Source organism: Echinops telfairi, unplaced genomic scaffold (genome assembly GCF_000313985.2).
Source record: "Echinops telfairi isolate 266 unplaced genomic scaffold, ASM31398v2 ScPeMD7_25;HRSCAF=90, whole genome shotgun sequence".
Taxonomy (NCBI): Eukaryota; Metazoa; Chordata; class Mammalia; order Afrosoricida; family Tenrecidae; genus Echinops; species Echinops telfairi.
The window spans coordinates 21,530,132-21,550,718 of NW_022103922.1; the positions used below are offsets into that span (position 1 = coordinate 21,530,132).

The window sequence follows — 20,587 nt, forward strand, 5'->3', positions numbered from 1 at the left end:
TTTCTTATTCTTCGTCCAACTTCCACACGCACATGAGGCAACTGAAAATACCATGGCCTGGGTCAGAGCCTTAGACCTCAAAGTGGCCTCATGGATTTTCAATGTTAAAGGGTTCTTTAGACTTAGGGATGGTTTTCTTTCCCTGAAACACACTAAAATGTCGCCTCCTCTGAAAAACTAGAGCTAGATAGTAGAGTATTTTTCATTTTTCTTATTTGCTTAAGATTTTAGTGTAAGTAATAATTACTTTATGACCTATAACACAGGTATAAGAGAGTTAGAAAGTTCAGATTAACCATTCTCTGGGGGGAAAAACTGTTTCTAATTAATTAAACTGTTACTATTCACTGATATTGTCAGAAAGAAGGCACATTGTGATTAGTTCAGTTATTTACCCAATTAGGAATGTTAAAAGAACTTGGACTGCAACTGTTTCATCTCAGCTACCAATATGCCATCCAGAGTAAAGAAGAGGCCAGAAACTCCCGGGCCACATGAGCCACGGCCACCACTGTACCAGCAAGCAGCAGAAGCACAGCAAGGCCGGTGTGATGTGGTGGCATGCCTCAGCACAGTGACAACTTTGACCAATACTCTCCAGGTTACATTGAAAATGATGGGATGAGACATTACCCCTGAAGGGGAACCAGAGCTTCTGCCCAACTGTCAACTCGATAAATTGTGGTCCTTGGTCAGCAAGCAGACCAGGGTAATTATTGAGACTGGAGCCAGCTGTCCAGAGCGTCACCACCACACCACCAGGGCTCTGGCTCTGCCCTTAGGGTGGCTGTAAGTCAGAAGAGAAAAGACTTAAAGGCAATTGGTTTGAGGTCTTTATGCCTGCATGGATTAGCCTGGCTGCTGCATTGGAGAAGACAGCAGCTTTTAAAATTATTATTATTCTGTTATTGTTTGCCTATTGTCCACTTAAGATCTTTTGTTGTCAGTAGTCTGCTAGATCCAGAGTGACAAATTGCCAAATAAGACTTCAGTTTTTTCACTAAGCTTCCAATGTCAGACTCCTATTCCATTAACGAAAATGGCAACCAAAATAGCCCTACAGAAACTCAAAATCATCAAAGAAACCCGGTATGCTGGCCAGATGGAGACTGTTGGGGCCCCTGACCTATTGCCCCTAGTCACCCTTTAAGTCCAGAACTGAGCCCCTGTGTTACAATAATAAACCCTTTGAAATCCAAAGGGTAGCAGTTGTCCAAGGAAATTTTCAGAAAAGAGGATGAATGGAAACAGAAGACGGGGGAAGAGGGCTAAGCGATGATACATAAGGGTTTGTGATGGATGAATTGAAGCCACCCCATCACCACGGCCGGGAGTGCAGATGTGAGGGGTTAGTGTGCACAGTCTTGGCTGCTGACAAGAAGGCCGGAGATTCCAGTCCACCTGAAGTTCCCTGAAAGAAAGGCTGGATGGCCCACTTCTCAAACATCAGCTAAGCTGACTAGTTCCATCATGCTGTTTAGAATGTATGCATCGCCCCCTGCCGTGGAGTCCATGGCAGCACATCGCAACCCTACACAAGGTTTCTGATTCTACAAGAGCACAGTCTCAACTTTCTCCTGCAGAGCAGCTGGTTGGTGTGTTTGAACCGCAGACGGAGAGGTTAGCAGTCCAATACTTAACACAACAGGGCCACCAGGCCTCTTGTACTGCCATGCATCCATGCTCATTTCATCAGGTTCTGTCTATGCACTTAACCGCCACACCACCAGAGGACCTGTCATGAAAGGAAGCGAAATGTAGTGGTCTGTTTCTGCCAGGGTTGGCAACAGTAGCTACCCTGGAGGGCAGTTCTGCACTGTCCTACAGGGTCCCCATGCGCCAGAATTAACCAGATGGCAATGGGCGGTCTGCTTTCATGGTCCAAGGTCATGGCTGCTCCTTCATTTTGCCTTTTGGCACACAACGTTTACCCACCCCTGGCCCCCACATTTCTGCCGTGGAGCGGCTGGTGGCTTGGGGCTGCTGGCCTGGCAGTTAGCAGCCCGATGCGTTCCCACTATGCTGCCAGAACGCCTATTTGGACCTAAAGCAAGTAATAATGAGAAAAGGACGGTTACTGCTAAGTAGACAAGCTACATGGGCACGACCCAGGTTATATAAAACAGTGATCGAGTGAAAACAACAACACTTGTTTTTACTTGTGTTTTGTTTCAGTGCTTTGCTGCTGTGGGAAAAGGATCCCGTTTCTTTCACAGTCATAGGTCGTTAGCAGCATTTCTCTGCTTAAAAATTAGAGGTCACTCTGGTGGCCTAGTGTTTACATGTTAGGCAGCTAACCTCAAGGTCAGCACTTCGAAACCACCGGTCTGCTCAGAAGAAAGATGAGGCGTTACAGGGCACTTCTACCCTGTCCTATAGGGGCACTTCTACCCTACCTTATAGGGTCGCTATGAGTCATAATTGTCTTGATGGCAGTGAATGACAGGTCACCCTAAGATCACTGCCCGCTATACTTTTTATTTGGAGGACTTAATTCATCACCGGAGGTTAAATGGCGTTACCCGGCCAGTAGGGAAGCGTGAGTGGACTTTGAAAGAAAAGGGATGGGGAAAAAAATGAAAAAGAAAAGGGGTGTCCCAGTGGGTGGCTGGAAGAGGGAGATGGTTCGGTGGGTGTTGTATGATTAGAGCCTCCATTCTGAATCTAGATGTAGCGGTTAGTGCTGGGCTGGAAGGGGTTAAAGATGGCCTCATCTTTTTAAAAGCTCACACACCGGCACACACCGAGCAAGCGAGCCTGCACAGCCAAGAGGAGTAAGCTATAGGTTGTCCATCAGGAAAGGTTGAGCCGTAGCTCGGTGACGCTTTGTCGATTTCCTTCAAGTCACCCTGAATCTTGCGTCCGCTCCATCTCGGCTCTGGGAAGGGGAACCATCTGCTTGGGGAACGTGCAGAACACAGTGTCCGCGCCCCGGCAGCCGGCAGCAGCTGGAGTGACTCCCCGCGGGCGGCGGCGTCCCCTCCCGCGAGAACGTCAGGAATGCAGCCGGGCCTCCTGGAGGGCGAGCGCGGCGCCCAGGGAGCAGGGCCGCCGCTGGCTCTGCGCACGGGGCTTTGCGCAAAGCGAGCTGAGCTCCGGGAAGCCCACGGCATGGCGTCTGGCACCAAGCTAGCGCGCCCCGCAGGGTCTCCACCATCCTCCAGCGAGCCTGCGAGTCAGGACCGGGCTGGGAAACCAAAGCAAAAATCGCGACCCCGAAAGACCTGCCCCGAGGGGCGAGCCGCCCAAATGCTCTTCCAGGAGGGAGGGGGGAGTCGCGCCCGCTGGCCAGCCAATCCCGCCCCGGCTCGGGGAGGAAGAGGCGGAGTCAGGACCGCCCACGGGCTCCGCCCTGCACACTCTGCGCCCGCGTTTGAACCCGCTCGGGGCTCTGCTGGCTCCGCTGGACGCTCCGCAGCCGCTCCCCGGAGTCGGACGCAGACGTTCTCCGCCGGCTGCAGCCATGGCCTCAGCTGCCGCCGCCACCACGGCCGTGAAGGTGAGCGTAGCCGGCCCGCCCTGCTCGGGGGAGCGCGCCGCTAGCCGCGCGCCCTCGCCGCGGCTCGGCTGAGGGGCCGGTTTCCCGGGCCGAGTGGCCTCCGGAAAGAGCGCGTCTGCCTGCTCGCGCTCCCCTTCCTTTGGCTCATCGACGGTCCCGCCCGCGTGGCGCGGCCAAGCCCCTGGTCCCCACTGCGCCCCCTCCCCAAGGATGCGCGCGGCTGGAGTTAGCGGGTGGCCGGTGGCGGCGCGCCCGCCGCCGCGTGTCGAGTCCCCGGCGCGTTTCCGCTGGCGGCCTCCGCTCTCTGCCCGCTGCCCACGTGGGCGAACTGCGTCCTTACCCCTCGCCGAGCTTCCGGCCCCGCTTTCCCTTCCAAACGCAGGCCTTCTCCGTTGAAGTTTGCACCAGCCGGCCGGCGCTGTGCGACTACGGATACTTTTTTTTTAATGATTATTATTAATGCCTAAACCTAGCACGGGCTCCCCTCCCCAGTGAGGAGGCCCCTGGCGTTACGCTGCTTTGTTTGTTGGAGCCCGGTTTCCGCTGGTCTTCGGTCCTGGGGCGGGTTTCTGCACAAGGGTTCATTGTGCTACGGAGGTTTGGCCGGAGGAGCGAGCGCTGGCGGGGAGCCTCTCTGGGGCTTTAAACACTTTTCTTTTGGTTGGTGTCCCAAGAAAGAGTGTCGAATTACCGTGCAGAAGGAAATCTTGATAGCATCCTTTTAAGACCTCTTGGAAGTGATTTATTATGGGCTAAGGATTCCCTTCACTTAGGTGACTTTTAGAGGTTCTTGGCAGCTGCGGTTAGACCTGGATTTTGACTGCTCACGCACTCCTGGGTTCTGAGACACGGCAGCCGGTGTGCAGTCTGCCCAGGTCGTTAACTATTTGCCCTTTGCAAAGCGTGATGATGGCCTTGAAGAAGAGGGACCGGGGAGGGTGGTGAAAACTCGGCCGTTTTGAGAAGCCTCATGCATCCAACCGATATGTATAGAGAGGTATGTGTAGACAGCCCCTCCTGCTTTGGGAGGCAAGGCAGAAAGGGGTTTCTTGTATGAAGCTCGCTGGCCAAGTGCGTGAGTTCTTTGGGTGCTCAGCTCTAAAATGGGGGTAGTATGGCAAGGTTTGCTGGCAACGTTCCAAACCAAACTCACTGCCATCAAGCCCCTTCCGACTCAGTGACCTCCGCTCTCAGGAGACTTAGTCTCTGAAATCCACAGGGGTAATTTCTGCCCTATAGGGGAGCTGTGAGTTGGGAAGTTGAGGAAGCCCTGGGCGGCACAGGTAGTTAGGCAGACCTCCAGTTGAGCAGAAGGTTGGAGGTTGGAGTCCACCCGGAGGCAGAAAGAAACACCGGGAGCTCTCCTCCAGAGAACCAGTCGTCGGGATCCGTGTGCAGCACAGTTGTGCTCTGGTGCCCCCGGGTTCACCATGAGTGGGAACCAACTTGGCAACTGGTTGGTCTGCCTTGCACATGTCGAAGCTTAACTAAGTGGTAATGCTTATGATGGGGGGGAAAGGTAAGCACCCTAATGGCACAGTGGTTAAGTGCTCAACTGTCAAACCCACCAGCAGCCCCAAGGGCGTAAAGATCCGCTTCTATAAAGATCTGCTTCCCCCTAGGAAGCCCCTTTGAGGCAGCTTTACTCTACTGAATAGGGTCACTATGAGTCAGAGTTGACGAACAGTGTTATTGGGGAGCTGAGGTTAATGTTGGATGCCTAGGGTGTCACTAGACAATAGCTTCCACTGGGCAAACAGGGACGGGTCACCCACCCTTACAGAAATACCTTTGAAGGACCATCAAAATCTGAGAGGCATGGCATGTTTAAACCAGTCTCACTTTCATCGGACGCAGAAACTCTCCCTACCACAGTTTCCATGAAAAATTAATATAGTACATTGAAGAACAGCATGGGCACTGACTAGAGTGCTGATGGTCATATTGGATGATGGATATTTTGGGTCTTGGCGAGCTGCTGAGTATAAAATTGAGAAGTACAAATAGTGCTGGGCCCGCCTGCTGATTTGTTTCTTTGGGGTTGGAAGGGGTGACACCACGTGTTGAGAAGCCCTGGTGTGGTGCCACTGCCAAGCCCCTCAGTTGGACTGGCCACATTCTGTATGGACCACACTCGGTGCTAGTGCCCAAGGCAAAAACAGGCTACCATAATAAAAACCACATTCTAGCCCCAAATCATAGAATAGTACCCTGCAACGATCCTTCAGGTCCACATATCCACCACCACCACCCCTCTTTGTACAGATAAACTTATGGCTGAGGCAAACTCCCTTGTTCAATGATAGAAGTGGGCCTAGACCTTGGCACTCCACCAGGTGGGTGTGGTGAAGCATTTCTGAAATCTGGCATGTGGTCACCCCATGTTTTCAGCTTTATTGTGTGATAAGCCAAATCCATCAAGTTCACTCCCAGGAATGCACCCCAAAAGACTTACAAAGCCGGGACACCCACAGATACTGGCACACCAGTGCTCACTGCAGCACGACTCACGATTGCCAACCCAATTGCCCATCAGCCTGATGAATGGACGCACAAAATGCGGTATGTCCCTGTCCCGTAGTCTATTACTCAGCCACAAAGAGAAAAGAAGTCCTGATACGTGCTATGACATGGGTGAACAGTGAACATACAAGGCTGACCAATAGAAATCAGACCCTAAAGAACAAATATTGTATGATCCTACTTAGGTGAAGTACCTCAACGAGGCTGGTTAAGAGGCCCTAATCCTCCATTTCAACCTCATTTCATAAGCTTTGTGGATTGCCGTTAGGTGCTGGTAAGTCACTTCTGACTCATAGTGACCCTGTCTGTCCAACCGAAGGCAGCCCCGCCTGGTCCTGCGCCATCCTCACAATTGTTAACTTCGATTCTATTGTTGTAGCCACTGTGTTACTCCATCTCATGGAGGGTCTACCACTTTTCCCACTGACCCTCTGTTGGCATAGTGGGTAAGTCGTTGGGCTGTTCATCACAAGATCAGCATTTTGAAACCACCAACTACTCCTTGGGAGGAAGATGAGGCTTTCTACTCCCGTAAACAGTTACAGTCTCAGAAACCCACAGGGCATTCTGTGCTGCCCTGTAGGATCACTGTGAGTCAGAGCTGACTCGATGGCAGTCAGTTTCTATTTTGCCTAGCATGTTGTCCTTTTACAGAACTGGTCTCCTGATAACGTGACCAAAGTACATGAGATGAATGAAGTCATGCTAGCCTCAATTCTAAGGAGCATTCTGGCTGTTCTCCCTCCAAGGCAGATTTGTTTGCTGGCAGTCTGTGGTACTGCCGGTGCCACACTTCATGCACCGCCAGCACAAATGTTCTTCTCCAGCGCCGTCATTCACATGCACTGAGGTCAGGTGCACCTTAGTCCCCAGCACAGCTGTCTCGAAGAGCACATTTGCCAAGGCAGGGTATCATCGGATGGCTTGCCTGCTGCTTCCACGTGCTTTGACTGGATCCAAGCAAGATGAAATCCTTATCGCTTCCGTGTTTTCCCTATTAATCATGATGTTACCTCGAGGTTCACTTGCGAAGATTTTTATTTAATTTACATTGAGTTACAATCCATATGGAAGGATACTGCCATCATTCAGTGTACCCGCAGTCTGTAATGGGTTTTCAGAGCTTTGCGTCCTTGAAGGAACCAACCCAGAACACAGTAAGAACAGACAAATTTGTCAGGAGCCAGAGAGCATGCACGCATGCTTAGGGGTGGAGGCTGACCCCAGAGTGCTTGGAGGTTGGAAAATTCAGCCTACCCCAAGGTGGTTCTCAGCTGACCCCACTTACAAAGCAGGAGGTCCACCAGCAGCAGCGTCTGCCCACCCACAAGCACTAAAAAGACTGTAGCTTTGCCCTCGGTCTTGCATATGCTCCTATAAAGCCGTGAGCCTCCTTTGAGCAGAGCCCACACTTGCTGCTTGCTTAATCATTCAGTCAAACTTTCCACTTTCATCCTGTCTTTGTTTCTAGCCTCACCTAGGGAGACTCACTTGGTAGGAACAAGGACACAATAGTGGTTTCTGGTTCCTTGGGAAGGGATGCTGAATTTCTGTTCAAAACCAAAACCAAGCTCACCACCATCGAGTGGATTCTGACTCATAGGGACCCTGGTTGGACAGGCTAACTGCCCCAGGGAGTTTCTGAGACTAACTCTTGACTGGCCTGGGAAGCCCTGTCTTTGTCCCAGGTAGTGATGACAGACAGCATGGTAAACGAGGTCCACGTCACTGAACTGCACACACATGCGGGCTGAAATGGCAAACGTCTTAATAGCTATTCGATCTGTTCTATCTATTTTAAGAGAAGGGTAGGGTGGCAGGGTGGGTGTAGAGACACCGTGTGTCTCAGTTTCAGCTTTGGGTTACTTCGCTGACGGGTGGCTCCTGTGGCCACTGCCACCATGTCCTCGGATCATTTATAAAACAGCATTGCAGCCACTGCTGCGGGGTGAGGGGAAGAACGGCATGGAGCCCAGGAACCCGCCTCCAATGGGAGCCTCACCGCTTGCAGCACAACACTGATGCCCCGCAGCCCACGGTCCTCGGCTGTGAGGTGACGCATACTGTGCGAGGTTGTGGGCTTGCAGACAGAAACCTCACTTTCCCGGCCTCGTTCTCAGCACCCCCACGAGTTTACCAGCCCTTCAAGGAGAAACGTGTTGTCCTCAATTGTGAGGGGTACAGTTGCCTCACTCAGATGGAAACCACCATCAGGTTTGACAGTGACAGTACAATGTTTAGATTATTGTTGAAACCTGACTGTCACAGGTTCTTGTTTCTGCTGACATGAGGATGGGCGGGCATGCTTGCCAGACATTAGGGCTCTGTCTATATTCCAGTGGTAGGTCTAGACGTGGCAGGGAACAGGGAGGTGTGGGTGCTGAGTGTCACACCTTTGATGGGTGAGTTTTGCGCTGACACCTGCATATGTTTAAGAGCCGGTGACCTAAAGATGGAGGTAGCAAGTCCCAAACGTTGGGAGAGGATGTGCATGGGCTGTGGTAGAAAGGGAATGTCACTAGGTGGTATACCATGAAGGCCGAGTGGATGTTTGTCTTCCTTGTAGAATGTGGGTTGTTTGCTACTTTTCTCTCAGAGACCATTACAGGGTTATGATAAGAGTGAAACCCTACCAGATTTCTAAATGATCATAACTTACTCCAATTCCAACTTCATAGCACCCTGTGGAACAGAGTGGAACTGCCTCTGTGGGTTCCCAAGGCTGTAACTCTACAGCAGTAGAGAGCCTCATCTTTCTCCCACGGAACAGCTCGTAGTTTTGAACTGCTGGCCTTGTGGTTAGCAGCCCAGAGCATAACTCACTGTCCTCCCTGGTCTCCTTAAATGATCGCACTAGGGCCTGGTAAGAGGAGGCTGCCAGAGAAGGGCTGCATGCTGATGTGTCAAGGATCTGTGAGGACATTTCAGGTGGGCACCAGGGAAGCCAGTGGCTGATGAGCTGATTCCAACTCCTGGCAACTCCTTGTGCGACGATAACGTTTTCAGCAGCTGGTCCTTCAGAAGGAGGCCTTGGGCAGTTCTGTGAGGCTCCACTGAGTGGAGTCAGATCTCCCACCTTTTGGTTAGCAGGCTGAACATGTTAACCGTATGCACCACCGAGTGGTGCTGGGGAGGCCTCAGACTGCTAACCAGAAAGTCCAACCCACCAGCCCATCCGGTGGGGAAAGCTAAGGCTGACCCTGTACAGTGTGTTCTTGTATCAGCACTGACTCTGGCGGTGGTGGGAGGGCTCAGGGAGCCACAGACGTCAGAGGAGACACCAGGGTGAGGGTGTCTGTTGTGCGCTGGCCAGCATGCACTTGGTGACCCCAAGTGACTGATATAAGAGACCTACCTTGGAGGGGTCACTGGCTAGAATGATTCACAGACACTGCCATCTGTGGAGTGGTGACTTCTTGAGTTGCTAACTACAAGATCAGCAGTTCAAAACCACTATCTGCTCTACAGGAGAGGGACGGGACTTTCTACTCCCTTAGAGTTACGGTCTGGGAAACTCACACGGGCAGTGCTGCCCTGTCCTATAGGATCGCAATGAGTCCGCATGACTCAGTGGCAGGGAGTTTGGTTTGGGGGTTTAGTCTTTATGGAGCAGGTCACCAGGTCTTCCTCTCCGGGACCAGCAGAGGCCCCAGGCGTGGGGTAGATTCTGGGAGTAAACAGAGACTGGCAAGATGTGAGAATAGTAGGAAGAGGAGCGAGAGGGTTTCCATTTTCACCTGGTAGATGGTCCTGGCAGCATAGTGGTGACGCGTTGGACTGGGATCGGCAAGATCAGCAGTTTGAAACCACCAGCTGCTCCATGGGAGAAAGATGGGACTCTCAACTCCTGTAAAGAGTTAGTCTTGGAAACCCACATGGGCAGTGAGTTGATATTAACCCAAAAAAGCAAACAGCCATGGAGTCGATTCTAACTCCCAGCAGCCCTACAGGAGAGCATAGAACTAACTCCCCTGAAGAGTTCTGAGCCTCTAATCTACAGGAACAGATAGTCTCATCTTTCTCCCAAGGAGCAACTTGTAGGTTTGAACCACCGACCTTGCAGTAGGGGCCCAACAAGTAGCCTACTATGCCCCCTTTGCTCCTGTGCTAGATGGCAAGTTATGTAAATCATTTCAAACTGGTAGATAAGCCACGGGAGTTGAGATTAAAGATTTACAGCCTTATCAAAACACAGTGTCTGGGGCCTTAAAGGCTTGAAGTTAAACAAGCAGCCATCTAGCAGAGACGCAACTAGCCTACATGGAAGAAGCACACCAGCCTGAGTGATCATGAGGTGTTGACAGGATCAGGTAACAGGCACCAGAAGACCCAAAACAAACAAACAAAAAAACATACTATTGAGAAGGAGGTGGGTTGGAGCAGAGACCCAAAACCCATCCGTAGACTATGGGACATCTCACAGAAGGGTCACAGGGAAGGGTTGAGCCAACCAGGGCACAATATGGCACCAATGAAACACACAATATTCCTCTAATTCCTTGAAGCTTCCGCACACCCCACTGTCATGACCCCAGTCCTGCCTTTCACTGCGGGCTAGACAAGAGCATGTACACAGGTACAGATAAGAGATAAGAACTTAGGACACATGGAATCCAGGAATAGGTGTGGCGATACCAGAAGGGTAGGGGGAAGGTTGGGAGAAGAGGGGAGGAAAGGGAAATGGATCCCAGTGATGGACACATAACTGCACCACACACACACACACACACACACACACACACACACAGGGATGAGCAAAAGAAACGGGGAAGGGAGGCAGCGGTCGGTATAAGATATGAAAGTAATAATACTTTTATTATCAAGGGGCTATGGGGGGGGAGCGAGGGGAGAGGAGCTGATACCAAGGACTCAAATAGAAAGTAAATGTTTAGAAAATAATGATGGCAACATAAGTACAAATATGCTTGATGCAATTGATGTATGGATTATTATAAGAGCTGTAAGACCCCCTAATAAAATGATCTTTAAAGATTTGCAGCCTTGGAAACCCTATATAGAGTCGCAATCAAATCTAATGGCAGTGGATTGAGTGGCCCTTTGGAAACCTAGGGTATTGTTGCAAATAGGTAACATAGTCAACTGCTACTTGAAAGAGTGAAGGTTCCAATCCACCCTGAGTTGCCTCGGAAGAAAGGCCTGGTGATGTACTTTGAAAACATCAGCTGTTGAAGAAGACCCTCTGGAGAGCAGTTACCCTGCCTTCCCCACCCCACACCACCCTCAAGTACCCCGTGTTATGTTGTGGTGAGTGACTTTCATGGCCAAGGAGGAGAACCTTCCCCAGGGATGCTGCTTGTAGGGGGCAGGGGCAGGAGATGTTGAAGGGCCTCCTTCAACAGCAGAGACCATGAATGGGGGCATTGAGGTTGTCTCTTGTGGCCACGACAGAAGGAGGTGGTCCTGATGGGCATCAGGGACACCGTGGAGTAGCAACCAGAGCTGTGGCCATGCAAGTAACAACTGCTATTGCCTGGTGGACCTCAATCGAAGGCAGATTGTCCTACAGCAGGTGCTGGGGCCTGACCAGCTTTGACTTGCTTCAACCGCATATTCAGAGAGAAGCCTTATGTAGAGTAGAGCAGGACATTGCTCCATCCTGTGCTATTCCCATGATGTGTGAGCCCATCCGTGTACAGTTGTGTTGGTCCCTCTCATGGAGGGAATTTCCTCTTTCTCTTGATCCTCTACTTCACTGAACATGTTGGTCTTCTCCAGGGACTGGTCCCTCCTGATAATGTGAGCCACATGGGTGAGGCCAGGTCTCTCCATCCTTCCTCGGAAGGAGCATTCAGTTAAGGGGGGTGGAGTGTGTTTGTGTGTGTGAATTAGGTGGAGGGTTACATTTCAGACCATCAATTCTGCATTCCCAAATTCAAACCACTTGTCAACCTCCAGCCCGTTTTCCCTTCTACCACCACCGCCTCCCCAGACTTCCCTTATGCCTACCTATATGGACCGCCATCTTCTCTTTCACCTCAGTCTGACCCTGTCAACCCTCATTAGTGTGTTGCTTCATCTTCCAACCCTTGTCCCGTTCCTTTGGGAACCTTCAAAATCCGTTCCCTCGAAAGTCTTGGTCATGGTTTTTTCTTACCTTAGTTCTCTACTGGGAGTGTGGGAGCCTGTCTGTGTGTCTGAATGCTTGACTGTTCTGAAGGACCATGGGGACAGACGATGTGTGCATTACTTCTGCGACCTCCTATGTTTCCATGAATCAAATGAAAATCGAACTCAGAGATGCAGAGGAAGCGAGAGTGGGGGTTTTGTAGGCAGTGGAGCTCCGACCCAACCTGTCATCATGAATGTGATGGTCTTGCTGCAAGGGACCTGGCTGTGGCTCCGAAGCATCTCAGGGTGTGAGTTGCATCCACATCCCCTGGGAGCTGGCTGCAAATGCAGGTTCTCAGGCCTCTTCCTCAACCTGCCAAGTGAGAAACTCCAGGGGTGATCCTGCAACCTCACCTCGGCTCTGACAATCCTTGAGATCACCGGGTTTTTGAGCCCAGAGGGCTTTTCACGAGCTCTTCAGGGGATTCTCAGGAGACCTGGTGGTGTGGTGGTATAAGTGAGGTCAGCAGAAGAAAGGACAGGCTGTCTGCTCCGGTGAAGACCAACGATCTCAGAAACTTATATAGAAGCTTGCTTGGACTTGGAATTGGTGCCATGGCAAATGGGTTTTTTGGGTTCAGATGCCTTTTCAGTCAATAGATTACTTTCGTATTATTGCTGTAACAAATTAGCACAAACTCTGGCTTAAATGTGGGAAACAGAAAGATTTCTCCCAAGTTGTACCCCCCAAATATATATGCCAAACCCAAGACGCTGCTTGCTACACATGGTAAATGACCATACACTAGGTCATTGAAAGTAGGTCAGAGGTTATTCTCCTTAAGGGTATCTAGAACAATAAGACTGTATCGTCTGATTCACTCTACATAGGACCCACTCCCTTCTGATATTGTTTCCTTGAAGGAGTGCCCAAAGGCAAGCCCGGGTCCACTCAAGGATGACTAAGGTTAGGCTACTATTTTGAGTCTAGGGTCCGCCCATCTTGCCACATATGTACCCTGATTCCCTCCCTGTACTATTGTGTACACCCTTAGGTCATCCCCCTCCTATTATTTGTACTGCCTATGTTACAACCCCTTCTCAAGGCATACATTGTTACCTGTAATCAGAGGGCTTGCATACCCCCAAAGATATATAAGCTTTGGTTAGAAATAAAACCTCACAAGAGCTCTCTCCTGCCCTCTTGTCTCCCACCTCCACATGGACCACCAAGAGGAACTGACGTGAGCATGCTACCATGAAATGTGTCCGACTTCTTTATTGTAGTCTCTCTGCCCCATCTCTCGCTATTCTCTATGGCTTTACATATCTTAACTGTACAATTGCACCTACCGAGCCCATGATTAGTTGTGGGGGGCTGGCTACCCCCACACTTAAACATATCACAAATTGAGTATTCTTTATGTCAAAAGTCTACAGTGAGCTTTACAAGGGGTAAGCCCACTGTGTTGACTGAGCTGGGTCTTTGGGGGCTGACGAGGTGAATCCATTCTCACGCCTTTTCCAGGTTCTAGAGCAGTGGTTCTCAGCCGTCCTAACGCCTCGACCCTTTCATACAGTTCCTTATGTGGTGACCCCCCCCTCCCAACTGTAAAATTATTTTTGTTGCTACTTCATAACTGTAATTTTGCTAGTGTTATGAATCAGGCGACCCCTGTGAAAGGGTCATTCGACACACACGCCGCCAAAAAGGGTCGAGACACACAGGTTGAGAACCACTGTTCTAGAGTTTGTCCCCATTGCTTGGCCAACAGCCTACAGCCCAGCACCTAATTCCCCATTCCATTGCTGACCCTCCTGCCTTCCCTTTAAAAGGCTGCGTCCTCCTAATCCAGGATAATCTGCCCATCAAAACCCTTCATCCCAGAAAGCAGCGTCCCCAGGCTTCAGGGATTAGAACAGGATGAGCATGCCTTGGACTGGGCCAGCCTCTGCAAGGAGCCCTGCTGAGAACGGGGTGGCTGAGACCCGGAGGAAGCACACTGCACACTGCTCAAGAGGAAAGACGACACCTGCTCTCTCTTTGCTCAGTAGGATTTGCCTGTGTGCCAGTTCATGTCTGTGCTCTTTTTCCCCTGTGTGTAAAGGGTGTGTAATCATTCCAGCGCCCAGGTGATCAGACAGATGATCAGAGCGGTCACCGGCTCACCTAGCCCAGTGCCTTTGACACAGATGCTTCAAAAAGTTCAGGCTAAAATCCCATCTTTTCATTCCGTTTTTCCACGAACTTTGTGAAGCCCTCCATGCGCACTCAAACAGACTTTATGACACAGGCAGGCCCGGCCTTGACTCATCTTTTAGGTGGCTCTAGGAAGGTTGCTATGACCAGTGGGTTTTTGTGGGGGTTGTTCAGGAAGTGTGGATGGAATTTGGTGCCACAGGTGTCTGGGAGGTTCTTCCTAGCAGTACTTTGCCCTTACGCCAGCAGATGGTGATATTGGCCATATCTTGGCACTTGGAGCCCTTTCTCTGCAGCAGGAAAATGGCTGAAGGTTCAGTTCCCTGTTGTGGCTGTCTGTACTCAAATCATGACACTTGTCCCGGGCTGTTGCAAGATGTGGGTTTTCATGAGCAGCTCGTCAGTTGGGTAGCTGACTTGCCTCGTCCGCAGGTAGTTTAAGGGCCAGAGACTATGCTGGTGAACAGTACCCGTTAGTCACTTCCTCCCCGAGGGCTGACAAGTGCAGGGGTTTCATTCAGCCTGGGCTGGACCTGTGAGGGCGGCCCAGGAGGCCATCTGCCCAGCAGCTGGCTGCCTAAGTGGACAGGTCATTCAAAACCAACTCTGAACCAGCCCGAGGGTCCAGGGTGGCATCCAGGGTCCGAGGCAGAGGGGTCATAGGCAGACAACCCAAGTTGTTGGGAGCAGCAGGATCCCCAGTGAATTCTGCTGAGGGTAATGAAACCAATCAGCAGCAGTTCCATTCCATGGCCCAGGGTGAGAGGATGTGGGGCTGACCCGCATTAGCTTTCCTGTGGTGTTTCCGAAGTATAGGAAATGAGAGAGAAAATAGAGAAGCTGGACTGGAGGAAGATTTTAAAACAAGACGGCCACACAGAGTCCACTCCCAGTGTGCGTCCGAGTAGAACGGGGCCCCATATGGTGGTGAGTGGAAGCTCGCTCGGCCTTTCTTGCAGTGCACCTCTTGGGCGTTTTGGGTGAGCAGCCAAACACATCCTCAGTTTGCACCTGACCCTGGGGAAAGGATTAGGAGTGCATAAAATGGTGATGGAGTTGTTAAGATTTTTGCTTGAGCTGTCATGATTGAAATGTATTTAAGGGAAAACTTCGCCGATTTGATAGCTATCCTATCGACTCATCTACAAGTCGGAATCAACTCGATGGCAGTAAGTAACATTCATTTTTAACAAAAGAGGAAACCAAATCCACTGCCAACAAGCATCCAGCTCAAAGTGACCCTGATAAGGTTTCCAAGGCTGTAAATCTTTGCAGGAGCAGATAGCCTTGCTCCTGCTGAGGGGCAAGTGGTTTTGAACTGCCAGCCTTGTGGTTAGCAGCCCAGTGCTTACCCCCCAGCACCACCAGGGCTTCTGTTTCTAACACCACAGGAAACAACTCCAAACTCAATGCCAGTGAGTCGATGTAATAATGCCTCAGTCAAGCCGCACAGGATAGAAACTGTAAATATTTACAGGAGCAGAAAGCCTCATCATTATCCTTCAGGGTGACTGGTGGGTTTGAACTGCTTTCCTTCTAATTAACAGACCAATGTGTAAGCCAGCACACCGCCCACCTAAAACCAAACTCATTGCTATCAAGTAGATGCTGACACATCATGACCCTATGTAAGGTTTCCAAGGCTGTAAACCTTTAAGGGAGGAGATGGCCATAGCTTTTTCCCCAAGGAGCTACTGGTGTGTTGGAACTCCTGGCCTTTCAGTTAGTCCACCAGCCCCTTTGGCTCCTTACTTGTAGCCATCTAAGGTAAAAATGGGCTTGATGTAGTTTGCCGTGGTTTCAACAGTGTACCACAAGGTGGCACCAACTTCAAAAACTGGTTTCTCACTTAAAAAAAAAAAAAAAACTTGCTGCCAGTCCATTCCGATTCAGTGATCCAAGATTAAAACTGTCGGAACCCCTTGATAGTTCCAAATCTCGTATCATGTTACGTGCGGAGATACTCCAAGTGGAGAAAGCTTTAATGATATCACATAGTTGTCCTTGAACGACATATACTTTGTGTCAACTTTGTAGAATTAACATGTAAGAGCTCTCAAGAGCGGTAGCAGCGTCTCCATCCCCTGATTAATCAGTGGGAAATTGACGGAGGTGCCACCTCTTGTTCCAGTAGATCAGTTAGGTTGCCCGCAAGGGGACTAGTGTGTCTACTGCGCATGCTCCAAATTCAGGCTCCGAGCCAGGAAGGGGCGGTACACCAGGTGGGCGGGTGCACCTGGATTGGCCCGATCTAGGCCCGGTGGGCTAATGGGGTCAGCCAGCAGCGTCGGCCACGCCTCCCAGCGCAAGGCCCCAAAAAAAGACCTTCACCGTGAACCACCCTCCGTTTTCCCGTTTCTCCTCTCGCGGGTTCTCTCTGGCCGCAGCCACCATGTGTGGGCGTGCAGGGACTGTGACGCCCCAAACTTCCTCCGTCCTTTATTAAAAAAACCTCGGATCACAAACCAGGCTTCGGCATGAATTTTTTCTCCTGCGAAGCCTGGGACCGAGGCATTTCCCACCCGAGAAACCTAACATGCGTTCTTACAGGGGAGGGCTACTGTTTTAGTTAAAAACATTTTCTCAGGTTGGAATTTAGTTTGTTTTTTCAGAAAAGAGAGAACCGGAGAGGTTAGCCGTTTACATATATGTTGCTATAAGTAAGTGTCTCTGATCTAATCTGGAAAATAGGTCATGTAATGATCGGCAAAGTCCTGATTCGGCAGTGATTTTCACAAAGATTTACTTTTTATTGGGGAGGAGGTTTACTTGGGCTAATCGGCTTACAGTTTTTGTTATGGGGAAAACCACCCAGGTTCCTTTCCTTGGGCTTGTTGTCCGTCCCCTTAGCCTCCTGCTGATGGTTTAACTGTGCTTCCTTTGTCCGGAAGCATCGCCCAAGGAAGCCTTCCTGTGGTGCCTTTGGTTTTAGCTGTTTATTTAATGCTCCGTTATCTCTTGTCATTGTTTCTTAGTGCCAAGAATAGTGCCAGGTTCCTTTGCCTTGGGTTAGTCTGAAGACACAGGCTGTAGTTAGTCTTCAAAAAATGCAGTAGAACATAGGCGTTTAAGAAAGCTGTTAGGCCACCTTTGAATTACGTATATGTGCGTGTAGGGATTCGTGTGTATGTGTGCCGACTTTGCCGTTGGCAGCCCAGGGCTCTTCTATGTGTACCTAAGTGCCACCAACGGTTGGTTGGCAGTTGCACCCACCAATCAGTACTGAAGAAAGGGCCTGGCGGTGTGAGGGTGGGAAGCTGGTAGGTTTCTGTTTAGAAAACACTATGGTGCAATTCTCTGCACACTTGAGTTGCCCCCATGAGTCTGACCACTCGACGGCCCCTAAGACAGTGTCTGTCTCCATAAGTTCACATACATAGGAATGGCTTTCTGATTCCAGGTGTGAGCCCAGCTTGGCGTGACAGTCAAAACTCCGCCAGCCTTTGCTCCCTGCCCAGTTTTACGATGTCTAGTGGTGTGATGAAGAAAAAATAACCCCTGGTTTCTTTGACAAAGGGGTGACGGTGAGGAAAGGAGGCCTGGTGCCGCGGCGGTAAGGTGCCCATCTGCTAGCCAGCTGCTCTGCTCTGTCATGGAGGGGTTGCCCAGAGTCACCAGGAGCTTGGCAGGCAGCAACAGCAAGGATACTTGATTCGAGCACCCTACTTTAGCATCTTATTCCCGCTGGTTGCCCAGCCCATTCTATAGGGGGGAAGGTTGGTAACGATGTGTTTTCTGTAACCACATTTGGCTGCTTTTTAATTGTGTTTGTTTTTTCTCTCTACTTATGCTAATGGAAGTACCACATATACTTAGCATATAAGCCGACCCGAATATCAGCTGAGGCACCTAATTTTACCACAAACGCTGCGTTAAAATGTGCTGAAAAACTCGACTTATACACAAGTGTGTATGCGACCTTTTCTGTGCTCGTTTATAATTCGGACAGCCAGTGATAAGTGTGACCTAATCTCCCAAAGACAAACTCTCTTTTGGTCACTTCTGGAATCCGGAAGACCTTCGAGTGCTTGTTGAATGAGCAAATGTTGGGGTTTTTTGCTGTTTGATCTTGTTTTGTTTCCAGTAATTCTGGGATTTAAAAAATAACGGGCTTAGGCAATGGAAGTGAGCACTCGGGTGTGAATTCGAGACGTGCTTGCCATCACGGTTTTGTCCCTCATGAAAACTGTTCAGCTGTATTCTTTTTCCTTTGTCTCCCCCTACCCCCTTTAGATTGGAATAATTGGTGGAACCGGCCTGGATGACCCAGAGATTTTAGAAGGAAGAACCGAAAAATATGTGGATACACCATTTGGCAAGGTTATATCCAATTCAAGCCGGCTTATGAGCTGTTTTATCTCTTGGCCGGCTTGATAGTTGTTAAAAAATAAGGACTTCCTTTGTCTTGGCAGTGGGGTGGGTGGGCCCCAGATGGGAAAGCCCAGGGGGCCTGCCTCTGACTTCTGTCACCTGAGAGGGCTCTGGAGGCAGGCAGGAAGGCCCTGGCCACACAGGTAACTTACATTTATATGTCCTAGAAACCAGATACTCACTTTAGCCTAGCAGCTGAACCCTTCCAGCCTTGCCATTCAGATTCATCTTGGCTCAATTTTAGACCTTTGGGTCACCCTATGTTAATTTGGGGGATAGGCCGGTGACTCAGATGAGCCCTGATGCTGCAGTTGAAACCCACCTGCTGCCCCATGGGAGACTGATGAGGCAGTCACCTAACAAAGATTACAACCTTGGAGACCCTGGGGAGCAGCTGTATTCAGAGTCAAGGGGTTACTTTGACAACATTGGGCATTCTCAAATGACTAAGAAGAGAGAGTATTGACAAGCCCTTCACGATCAATAATAAGAGTAGTGATACCAGGAGGGTGGAGGGAAGGTGGGGTAGAAAGGGGGAACCGATTATAAGGATCTACATATAACTTCCTCCCTAGGGGACGGACAACAGAAAAGTGGGTGAAGGGAGACGTCGGACAGTATAAGACATGACAAAATAATAATAATTTATAAATTATCAAGGGTTCGTGAGGGAGGAGGGGGTGGGGAGGGAAGGGGAAATGAGCTGATACCAAGGGCTCAAGTAGAGACAATGTTTTGCGAATGATGATGGCAACAATGTATCAATGTGCTTGACAGGATGGATGGATGGATTGTGATAAGAGTTGTATGAGCCCCCAATAAAATGATTTTTAAAGGAAGAGGAAGTATCATTACAAAGTGGTGAGCCCTCGCCCCAATGTTGGGGGATCCAGCACACTGTTGAGGTTGTGAATGCACAGCTGAACTGGAAATGAAGTAGTCCTCTTTGCAGCCGAGACTGGCAGTCTGCCAAGCCCCCCTACCCACCAGCTTGGATCGAATTCCTTATCCTGCTTCTACACACCGCAGTCCCTCTGACCACCTTATGGAAGATCTGAGCATACCACCCACAACCTCCTTTCCACTATCTCCTCACATGACCTTGCGTCCTATAAGTCTGATGGTCCAGTTGGCCATCATCTTAACTTCCAAGGGCCTTTTTTCCGCCCCTGGCCATTGCATGGCCATCTTGGACCTGGTGACCCAACAGGGTTCTCTATACTGAGTCCTCAAATCCCACCACGGTGCCCTTCCGTCCTTCCTGCCTCTCACTCACACACCTGAGTTGGAACCTGCCAAAGACCCTTGAGCAGTCTTCTGTCCCTGACCCTCACCATGCCTGCTGTACAGAGGTCTGGCTGAATGGTGCCGAGCCCAGTGGCCAGGCCAGCATCAGCACACTGTTGATGGTGGGGCATCCTGAGGACGTGAAGCTTGTTTATTGGATGATTAAGCTGATTGGTCAAATTAGACTTCCTCTACTCTAAGGTGACTCCTATTGTGGACATCCAATTCAAATGGGAGCTTTTCAGTTTGTGTCTGTTTTAAATGGGAAGTGAAAGATAACGGAATCTGTCCACCAATTTTTTGAAGCCCCCTTATGTATAGAGAGTCCCTGCAAGGCAAATGTTAGCCATTTAAACCCACCCAAAGGGTCTAGAATGCTGGTGATGTACTTCTGAAAGACCACTGAAAACACGGAAGGAGCTGCTTTGAGTCTAAATTGACTCACTGGCAGATTGTGTGTGTGTGTGTGTGTGTGTGTGTGTGTGTGTAACCTATGTTTTAAAATCTTGCATTGAAATCATCTTTCTTTATGTGCAGCCATCCGATGCCTTAATTTTGGGGAAGATAAAGAACGTTGATTGTGTCCTTCTTGCAAGGTAAGTGGTTTTAACCTGATTTTCAGGTGTTACTCCAAAAAA

At 50.1% G+C, this 20,587-nt stretch overlaps 1 protein-coding gene across 1 annotated transcript in view; it reads left to right on the forward strand.

The window, feature by feature from the left end:
- Positions 1-3,409: 3,409 nt before the first annotated feature.
- The window catches only part of LOC101651781 (methylthioadenosine phosphorylase), a 46,615-nt gene continuing 29,437 nt past the window's right edge, over positions 3,410-20,587 (forward strand). Inside the window, exons 1-3 of the mRNA XM_045289223.1 lie at positions 3,410-3,499; positions 18,525-18,611; positions 20,487-20,545. Coding sequence (XP_045145158.1) covers positions 3,464-3,499; positions 18,525-18,611; positions 20,487-20,545 — 182 coding nt within the window. The 5' untranslated portion in view covers positions 3,410-3,463. The remainder of the gene's footprint in view (positions 3,500-18,524; positions 18,612-20,486; positions 20,546-20,587) is intronic.